The following is a 9,908-nucleotide window of genomic DNA, read 5'->3' on the forward strand; positions in this document are numbered from 1 at the left end:
TGCTCCAAACAGCTTCAAACGAAGTATCGTTGGAGTTGCAGCGTCCCGTCGACGACCAGCGAGCGGCTGCCCATCTGCAGTCCGACGCCCTCAGTCGTTGTGAACTGATGCATAGCAGTGGCCAGCGACGTCGCCGAGCCCCGCATCGCAGCACAGGCGCCGACGAGGAGTGTTGCGTCGCAGTACTGGTGGCACCCACGACCGTCGAGCCGCAGCACCGGTAGCTCTGAATCAAATGGCGAGGGCTACGCTGCAGCCACTCAAAGTCATCAACGATAACTGCGACATAGCAGTGGCATGTAGCAGCCATGGCAGATGCGTCGCGGCAACGGCAGCACCAGCATGTGGTGGTCTCGCGCAGCAGCGGGTGGAGCCATGTCGGACGCAACAAGCAATGGCGCGGAGGAGAAAAGAGAATCGACCTTAGTGAAAAACTCCAGCGGTTCTCGTTAGCTCTGGAAGGATGAGGAGATAAGGCTAGCAGGTTCGCTGGAAGAGGATACATGGACAGGCCCCACCGAAGACACGTGTCGAGAGTAGGAGGCGGTTTACGTGAAGGAAAGATCAACCGATTGATTTAAAGACTTTTTCTAAGATTAAACCATGTCAAGTGAGGTAAAATTATGAGGTACCTAAAATTACCCCATCCAACAAGAATCATGTCTTGAGAGAGTTTACATCGAGGTGAAGAATTACTTATTCTTCACCTAAGATGAAATATGTGTGTGTGTGCTTGCATTTATACTGCATTTTAAAAAGAAAAAAAGACTAATCGGAGTAGACCTAACGGCATGTACAATGCATAACCTCAATGCGATGTCCCGTATGCCATGTAGGATCCAATGTCAGAAAAAACAGATTCAGGTAAGGAAGCAGAAGGCAGATGCTTGAAGAGAAAAGGTATGGTCCATTGTAAAAAGCTGAAAATTTTATAGAAAGTAAAGATGCATGTGTATTAAAGTCTTTATTTCTTATTCTTTGACGAGTCTTTATTTTTTATTCTTTGATGAGTCACCTTGATAGTAGCTTACATTGAAGACAAAAAATCAGTATAGATGCCTCAAACTATTTTTTATCATAGCGCATCTGTATCCATATGTCACCATTGTACATGCCTAAGAGAACTCGGTGTCCATTTGTCAAAAGTATAAAATATCTCCATAGGATTAACTTCATGTAGCAGCTTTGGTAAAAACCATGATTCGCATCATTAAGCAGGATTGATACAAGAAAATGTTGGCATGCAATTAACAAAACCATACACTAACCTGAGATTATGGTTGTCCACAGATAATTCAACCAAATTCAAAATTACCTCGAATCGCATATGTAACATTTTAACAGAGCGGAAAAACAGCAGGGAAAACAGCTAGTGAGTCCTTTCTTTTTCCCCCTACTTCCCAGCAGAATCAGGGGAGCCATCTCCATAGGAAACCAAACCCTTCTTCCCTTCAGGACTGACCGACATAGACCGGGACCTATCGTTACTTGCACGTTTCGGAGATGGGGAGGCAAGGGGGGAGCGATCCTGCACAGGTGGTGGGGACCTTGATCTTGACCCAGAGAGGCTCCTGCTCCTGGAGAGCGACCGTGCACGACCACCATGTGAACTTGGTTTCCCACCAGGAGGCGAACGACTACGTAGTGGACTCCTGCTGTAGCCACCTCCCCTTGCACGGTCTCGATAAGCTGGTGGGCTGCGTGACACACTTCGGCTCCTCCTTCTGTACCTGCCAGGCCTCCACAGCGGAAAACAAGAGAAATATGAAATTTAACCGTGCCTAAATTAGTCGACAAAATCTGTGTCGAGAAGATGCAAGCACAACATGTTGTTCTTTATCTGATAAAACAATAGTTGAGAACACTGATACACTACGACAAATTGCCTTACAATTTTGTAATAATGCACAAACTGAACGTTCAATCACATCATTTGTGTGGGGTCAGAATAGAAAGATTAAGAGAACACAACAAAGTTAGACGTCCATTTCCTAATTGTTTGGGAGATAAAAAGATCATGACAAGATCATATGCCCAATTGTTGTACGTGCAATCATTCTGAATAGTTAATGTACCTTGGTGATGCTCTTCTTGGTGGGCTTCTGTATCGTCTTGGAGGTGATCGATAACGAGTGCCCCGGTGACTGATATACCTACATAAGATATTACAGTTACTTCTTCAAGTGTCTTGGTAACTGATATATCTACAGAGATATTACAGTGATTTTTCCAGAATAGAAGAACATAAAGTTAATTAAGTTACCTGTCACGGTCACCTCTTCCACCATAGCGGTGAGAACGATCAACAGAAGGTGAACGATACTGTCTTGCAAATGAGTAACGTTGAGTAAAGCCCCTCCCTCTTCTTATGCGTTTTGATCCATCAGGAGAGACACTCCTAGATGGGCTCCTACCGTGATTGGGTGGTGATACTGCCCTGCGAGGTGGGCTAGGACTTCTGCTGGCGTTCCTGCGAGATCGACCACCTCTTACAGGGGTCAAGCTTCTTCTAGAAGATCCCACAGGGCTCTTGCTGAAGTTCCTATGAGCATTCCTTTGAGGGCTTCTGCTTGTAGTCTTTCTAGGAGGCATATCAGGACTCCGGCTAAAACCCTTGTGCAGTGGAGACCTTGCAGAAGTTCGGCTAATGCTTTTTCCCTTCTCCATAGGTGTGGGGCTTGGACTGACACTTTTTCGCACACGAGTTCTTTCTGGGCTCCTACTTGGACTTCTTCGTTGCAAGGACCTAGCTGAGCTCCTGCTAATGCTTCTTGTCCGAGTTTCAACAGGACTCCTGTTCCTGCGGACAACAGGGCTTCTGCTTGCACTTCCAGGTGGGCTCTTGCTGGGGCTTCTTCGATGAGGACTCATGCTCATATTCCTCTGTCGGGGTGGGCTCCTGCTTTCTTTTTGTTTTGGAGCATGGACAGGACTTCTACTACGCTGATGAACAGGACTCGGGCTTACCAATCTCTCCAGGCTGACGTTTGACCTTTTGATTGGGCTTCTGGGACTTACACTCATGCTCTTGCTCATGGAGTGATTAGCACTCGTGCTCTGGCTCCTGCTTATCAATGTAAGATGAAACACTGCTTGCAGATGCAGTAAGCACAAATAATGATTGATGTGTGAAGAAGTATAGGGAACCTAGATTTGCTTCGGTTGCCAGTTAGAACAGGCACAATACTGGCCTTCCTTTCAGATTTAGAGTCAGTAACACCATTTGTGCGCATCTCCCCATTTTCCAGTTGAGATTTGTCTTCTTGTGCCAGACTCCTTGGTGTTCCAATCTTTTCTTGAGTTGAAGTGGCATCCTTCAGAGCAGCTACTGCTGTGTGATCTTCAGCTTGCAAGAAAATTGTAAAGCAGTGAGTAGTGGACCGGTTGTACTGCATGAAAGCCGCCCAAGTAGCCCAATGGTTTCATACCGCAAAATACAAGCATGCAACTACTACTTGATTTTCAAGCTTTCAAGCATATTCAATGATGCAGTAGCAATCAATGATGCCTGAGTGCAGAGACCAACAATAACCATTCTGTAGCTGAATCCCACTACCTAACATGATCTAATGATCTAACTCCCACATCAATTGTAGTCGTGGGGCTTAAATGGCACAGTATGCAGTTTCTTTGTTTGCGTGCGGATTTGAGATGGTGCGTAATGGGTTTCCAGTATTTTGAAGTACATGGGCCATGGGCTGATGGCCTAACAAAGAAATTAGTACAGGTTTAATAACATCTACTCCAGCTTACACCAAATGAAATGAAGCAACAAATATGCATAGATACATGCATCAGCCCCAAAAGGAAATTACCAGAAATTTGAGATGTGGCCTTAGATTTCCTTCCATGGCGCTGCCGCTTTCTTCTGGCATCCTCAGAGCTGCTATCACTCGCATTTCCAGTTTCACTGTCACTCTCTACCATCCTGGTAATTGAACTTATGTTATATGTCAGCAAACAGGCTGAAATGTTCAGATTTGGCAATGTGAACAAACCTTTTTGACTTCTGCTTTGATTTCCTGTCACGCTTTCTACGCCTTTTCTCGCGCCTGCGATCTCGCCTTCTTTTCCCATGCTTGCGTTTATCCTTCTTGGAGTGTCTCTTCCTTCGTCTTCGCTTGTCATCACTTGAGCTGCTGATGTCAGACGACTCGCTGGAGTTATCAGATTCACTCTCAGAATCTGACGACTCAGACTCGGATGAGCTTTCTGATTCTGAAGAAGAGTATCTTCTCTTCTTCTTTCTCCTCTTTGAAGATTTCTTGCGACGGCTCTTGTGTTTTTCTTCATTACCTTCGTCTTCAGATGAATCAATGGACAACTTTGATTTAACTTTCTTCTTATCTGTGGGATAATAGTAGCATAGAAAAGATGGTTAAAAGACCTAGAACTATTAGATGCTTAAATCACGCTTATGCTGTTAAAATTTGAAAACTGCAGTTGATTTGAGAATCTCCAGTGAATTTGAAAATTGCTCTCAATGATTTGAGCAGTACCATTTTCGGTTGAGCCATATCCCCGGCCTTTACCATCAACAAGCTGCCCACAATCCACTATTCTTACTGGAACAATAGGCTTATTAGTAGAACCATCCACATCAACATGCTCAATCCTCTTCAGCACATCATTTCCAAGAATAAGCTTTCCAAAAACAGTGTTCTTCCTGGAAGGTAAGAAAATAGTAGAACTCTTCAGCATACGAAAATATAGGGACCATGCCATATAGTTAACTTGCTACATATGCCGTAACTTGTAATCCTGTCGTATTTGATGCATGGAAAGTATATGTACACTATGACTTGTAATTCTACCATATTTGAAGCCTAAAAAGTACCATACCTGAGATTCAACTTTGTAACTGAGAAACTAGATAACATCCAAATTCACATTAACAGGGAGGTAACTAAGTAACTACATTCATTCCACAATTGCACACAACAGATTTATGTAAAGCAATTGAGGGTACGGTGTCAACCCATTAATACCCTGCGCTTTTAATAAGGAAAAAAATAATGCATATGCAACATGTGGCCATGTAAGAGGTTTTGCCAAAACATGATCAAATACTTATATAGTACAGAAACAAGACTTAAGCTTGATGTCTTTTTTCTGTGTCGCACATTCAATCATAGTTTTTCACAATTTTTTGTAGTTGCACATCCATGCTTGTTTTTAGTATTCAAGGTTTTAAGGGCTCAATGTGTATATTAACAGGATTTACCAGCACAGATGTCATCAGAACACTCATAAACTGGAAATGGAAAACGATCAGACAACAAAACTATATTTAATAAATACTCCTCAACAAGAAGTGATACTGGAAAGATTTGAACCAGGCACTAACTTAAAACCAAGTGCACCCAACAAGCAACACACAAAAAAGTAGTGTCAGGCAACTCTTACCTGACAAAATAGATAAATTAAGTAAATAATGTGCTTCTCTAGGAACATCACATGAAAGACTGCAATGGTTTTGTTCCTGATTTTATATGCAATTGGACATTTCAATCAAAAGTTTGTTTAGCATTGAACACAAAAACAGTTGACTGAATGACAGTTAAATGCCTATAGTAAGGCACACCAAAATATGGGAGAGCATATCTTATCAATTTTAACACCAAATTGCATGAGCGACTGGGGAGACAGCATTTATTTTCACGTCTCTTGCTGATAAGGGTACCTCACGAACAGGGTTGGCCAAATCTTATGGTCCTACGTTGTGCAAGTCATAAACCTACATGACAATTCATATGAAATACATCCAAACAAACCTGTCAAGATGAGAATTAGGCTTGAACGTAATGAAGAACTGGGAACCATTGGTATTACGTCCAGCATTTGCCATTGACAAGAGACCCCGGTCATCATGGCGTAGCACAAAATTTTCATCTGAAATGCAAATAATAAATTGCCATTAGAATACATACTTATTACCATCACAACAGTATGAGTAATATTTAGAGGATTGGAATGACAGGAGAAAATGCATAGTTAAGTTCTTTTAGGTGTTTCTACAACTAGTAACATTAAACTGCATAACCAACCTTTGGACAAATTTACAAATTATATAATACATTATATGTGGAACATATGCACATTAGACTTTAAATGAATAGGTTCCATAATAAGCTCAGAGCTTAATACCTTCAAATTGTTCACCATATATACTTTCTCCACCATTTCCTGAAAACACGACTATACTGCTGAATCACTTCCACAAATAAGAAAATATGAAACAACAGGCAGGGGTGCTATTATGTGTATGGAAGAATATCAATGTCACAGAAATGAACTGTTATGAAACTCTTCCCCTGCATCTCATTCTTATCCAAGTATATCTCTACAAGTGAACTAAAGTTGATTCATTCAAGTTAATCAAATAACAGTTTTATCAAAACTAGCATCCATCAACCGTCTTGTGCATATTTGCATACATATGCTGTGCAAGTACTGACGCAGAAACACTTCTTTTATTTCAATGGAAGACACAGTAGAAGCAAGAAAGATGTCATGATGGTAGGGAATCCCATCTCTGCTGGATTAAATAGGTCAAGCATGATGTAAGAAGAAACAACAAATAGGTCAAACAAAATGTAAGAGAAGAAAGAAAAAATAGTATAACTCACCGTCTCCATTTGAGAAGTCACCACCCTGGAAAAAGCAAGTGAGAATTAGCAAACTGTGGTAACACAGCAAACAAATTATATGTTCACAATGTAGATAATACAGAAACATACAGGTACAATCTTAAATAATATTCCCTCCTTCCCAAAATATAAGGCGCGCTTGACTTTTTCTGGTCTTCATCACGTAACTCTGACTATGATTTTTACTTATTCTATGTTTACAAACTTAGTATAAATACATATGAAATAAAATTGTTTTGGAAGACAAATACAACGATACCATTTATACATGTTCAATCCATGTATTTTGGTATATATTAATGCTCAAAGTCGTGCATCAAAAACCGCACAAAGTCAAACGTGCCTTACATTTCGGGAAGGAGGGAGTATATGATAAGAAAAGCAGTCGAGATCATCTGTCCTGCATCCTACATCATGGAGAGGGAAACAGGAAATTGACTAAAAACAGAAAAGATAAAGCTAACCTAAGAGAAAACATTGTAGATGATCAAATACAAAACCATTTACTGGATAAAATTATACTAGAGGGAGAAGAAGAAGACGAACTGACTTGTGCCATGAACCCCTTGATGACACGGTGGAATGTTGATCCCTTGTAATATAATGGCTTCTTAGTTGTTTGTCCGATTCCCATCTCACCTGGAGCAAAGAACCTCAATTAGCAAGAGCTACAGTACCAGGAACAAGGGAGAGGATGAACTTCTCAAAAAATGAAGCTAATCCATAAAATCAACATGTTGAACTTGTGGGCCCTAGGACAACAAAAGGCATGCTTTAACCACTAGGTCAATACATGGTTTCAATATGCAAATATTGGCATTCTATTTACTTACTAGTGTTCAAAGTTCAGAATAAACCTTCTAGACCGGAACTGCAGCTAATTTTTCAGTCACAAGTACAACTTGGCCATAGATGGCACTTGTATCTATTCACCTAAATATGTTAAAGGAGCATTACCTGTGCATAATGCTCTGAAGTTCTCTGCTGTAAGGGGAGCAACATTAGCAAACAGCTGCAAGGAAAAGGAATTTTTTCATCAATACATATGCCATATCATCAGACTTGATAAATCTGAGTACATGGCTAGAGTTGATGGCCTCATATATACCACCCAAACTCGAATGTAAAGTTATAGGGAAAAGAAAGTGTACCTCAAATATCATTCTTTCGTCAGGCCCATCACCTATCGATACATCCAGAAAGACAATTGGATTCTTCTTTCTACCCATCTTCTCGATGGTCATAGTTGAGGAGCCAGCACAGATGCTTCAAGCTGTGTGTAAAATGGAGAGCTATAGATAAACTACAAATGATGGAGACAAAAATAAGGACGTGTAAACCATTTTTCACCCATCACAACATGATTCTACATATAGTCAATCAGTCATGCAGAGGCACATAACCAAGCAAGTAAACCATAGTTTCAGGGCAGTTGAGAGTCTGTTATTTTAATTGACATCATTCCATAAAACAGAAGCTTGAAGCTGCATGTATTATCCAATAGCTTTCCAGGACCTCCCTCTGTCTACTACTTGCGCAACTTGACCGGCACGAGGCACGCCCACGCAACCCTAAAACCCCCCAAAACCCCCCAACCCCCCAACCGGCACGAGGCACTCGATCGACCACGCAGATCGAAACGTGAGACGGCCGTAAATCCACAGCTCGGCGCGGCGCGCGATCCGGCGGCGGCGGAACGTCCAGACCGAATGAGGAGGCGGCGGGGGGCAGGGGAGGGGCACGAACCGTGAGGAGATTCGGGCTGCCTGAGCTTCGATCGTACCGGAGCGAAGGCTCTGCGGGGGGAGGGGCGGGGGAGCGCGGCCGCAACTCCGCAGCAGCAACTCCACGCGGCCGCACAAGCGGAGTGAGGTGGGGATAGGAGGGGGCGGAGGGGGAGCAGCGGCCCAGTATTAACCTACCCCTGCGTTTCGCGGGGCTAAAGTACGATTCTGCCCCTGCGGCGGGGTCGGTGGTATTTTCGCTACGCTCACAGCGTGTGAGGGTTGTTCTCTCCGTCGTACCCTCTCGAAAAAAGTATACATAAGCCCCTAAAATATCACATTTTAGTTACAGCTCTCACCTCTAAAACCAAAACCAAGATTTTTTTGGACGGGTAGGCCTTCACGCTAGCTTTATTGTAACTCAAATAACCGAGACATCGTCTGCTAAAAGTTTAACGATAAAGTTAGGGACTCATCCGCCCACACATATGAGGATTAACACGACACCATTTAGCTAGCTCATGAGCAACTATATTAGAGACTCCCTATTACAATACTCAATGGTAACCTTACCAAACTCAACAAGAAGAGAACAACAATCATCGATAACCGGAGCCGTCTCCATGGAATGACTTTCATTGTGCTTCAGGGCATCAACGACCACGATATTATCCAACCTCAACAAGATCTTATGACACCCAATATTCAGTGCTAGTTTGAGCCCTTCATATAGAGCAGCAGCCTCAACCGAGACTACTTGTGCAACGTGTTCAATACGTAATGTGGATGTTTTGATAAAACTTCCCCTATGATCTCGGATGATCGCGCCATAGGATCCCAAGTAAACATCATCCGAAAAAGAGGCGTCTACATTTAGCACTTGCTGATCTGTTAGAGCGACCGACCATTTGTTTAGTTTTGACGTGGTTGGTGCCTTTCCTACTGCCCTTACATAGTTCAAAATTAATGCAAGGATTGCTTGTGTTGTTTGCTCCGGGGACTCAATATTTCCTCCTCTAACAATTTATCTCATTTCCACCATATGTACCAACAAGCTGGTGCTATTAGCTCCGGAGTTATAATAGGATCCAAATGAACTCTTGACATGATTCATCACAAAACCAAAACTCGATCATACGAGTCGCCGACCGGCCAACAAAGGTTGCACTGGACACATGATGTCTCAAACCCAAGGCCTCCCAGACAGCCTGTGCACGACCACATGTGAAAAGCATATGGGCGATATCCTCCGGGCCATCTTTGTAAGTCGGATATACAGGGTTCTTGCCAGTGTGGCGATTGACTAGAACACTCAAGCATGGTATTGCATTGTGCAAGCATCTCCATAGAAAAATAATAATATTGATTGGTAAGTTGAGGTCCCATAGCTTGCGCCATACCGGATGTCGATCAGAACTCCCAATACCTACCGAACTATCCATGCTTGTACAGAAAGTTTCTTCACACTACTTATAGTACGCCGTTTCGTACAGAAAATGTATCATTCTTTGTTAGATGCCATGCAATGTAATCC

At 42.5% G+C, this 9,908-nt stretch overlaps 1 protein-coding gene across 5 annotated transcripts; it reads right to left on the reverse strand.

Moving 5' to 3' along the window:
- Positions 1 to 1,291: 1,291 nt before the first annotated feature.
- Positions 1,292 to 8,554, reverse strand: LOC123403267 (peptidyl-prolyl cis-trans isomerase CYP95). Of its 5 annotated transcripts, none has more exons than XM_045097212.1 (14): positions 8,397 to 8,554; positions 7,802 to 7,923; positions 7,608 to 7,662; positions 7,201 to 7,289; positions 6,630 to 6,654; positions 6,148 to 6,186; positions 5,775 to 5,892; positions 4,500 to 4,666; positions 3,999 to 4,347; positions 3,816 to 3,928; positions 3,148 to 3,340; positions 2,264 to 3,064; positions 2,076 to 2,153; positions 1,292 to 1,739 (listed from the first exon to the last, which is right to left on the reverse strand). In XM_045097212.1, the coding sequence occupies exons 2-14, from the start codon at positions 7,892 to 7,894 to the stop codon at positions 1,394 to 1,396; spliced, it is 2,466 nt and encodes an 821-aa protein (XP_044953147.1). In that variant the 5' UTR covers positions 7,895 to 7,923; positions 8,397 to 8,554; the 3' UTR covers positions 1,292 to 1,393. The 5 variants fall into 5 exon arrangements, with proteins under 5 accessions (XP_044953147.1, XP_044953148.1, XP_044953145.1 ...); XM_045097213.1 differs by having other exon boundaries at positions 1,292 to 1,730; positions 3,148 to 3,346; XM_045097210.1 differs by having other exon boundaries at positions 3,148 to 3,346.
- Between the last annotated feature and the right edge of the window lie 1,354 nt (positions 8,555 to 9,908).

The sequence above is a fragment of the Hordeum vulgare genome, chromosome 6H (assembly GCF_904849725.1).
Source record: "Hordeum vulgare subsp. vulgare chromosome 6H, MorexV3_pseudomolecules_assembly, whole genome shotgun sequence".
NCBI lineage: Eukaryota > Viridiplantae > Streptophyta > Magnoliopsida > Poales > Poaceae > Hordeum > Hordeum vulgare.

Bases quoted from the DNA above. Each gene is read 5' to 3' on its own strand.
- LOC123403267 (XM_045097210.1), bottom strand. From the start codon at position 7,894: ATGACCATCGAGAAGATGGGTAGAAAGAAGAATCCAATTGTCTTTCTG. The intron at 6,187-6,629 runs GTGAGTTATACT...TCGTGTTTTCAG, and splicing joins TGACTTCTCAAATGGAGACG to GAAATGGTGGAGAAAGTATA. The intron at 3,347-3,815 runs GTAATTTCCTTT...TTTTCTTGCAAG, and splicing joins GGCCACATCTCAAATTTCTG to CTGAAGATCACACAGCAGTA.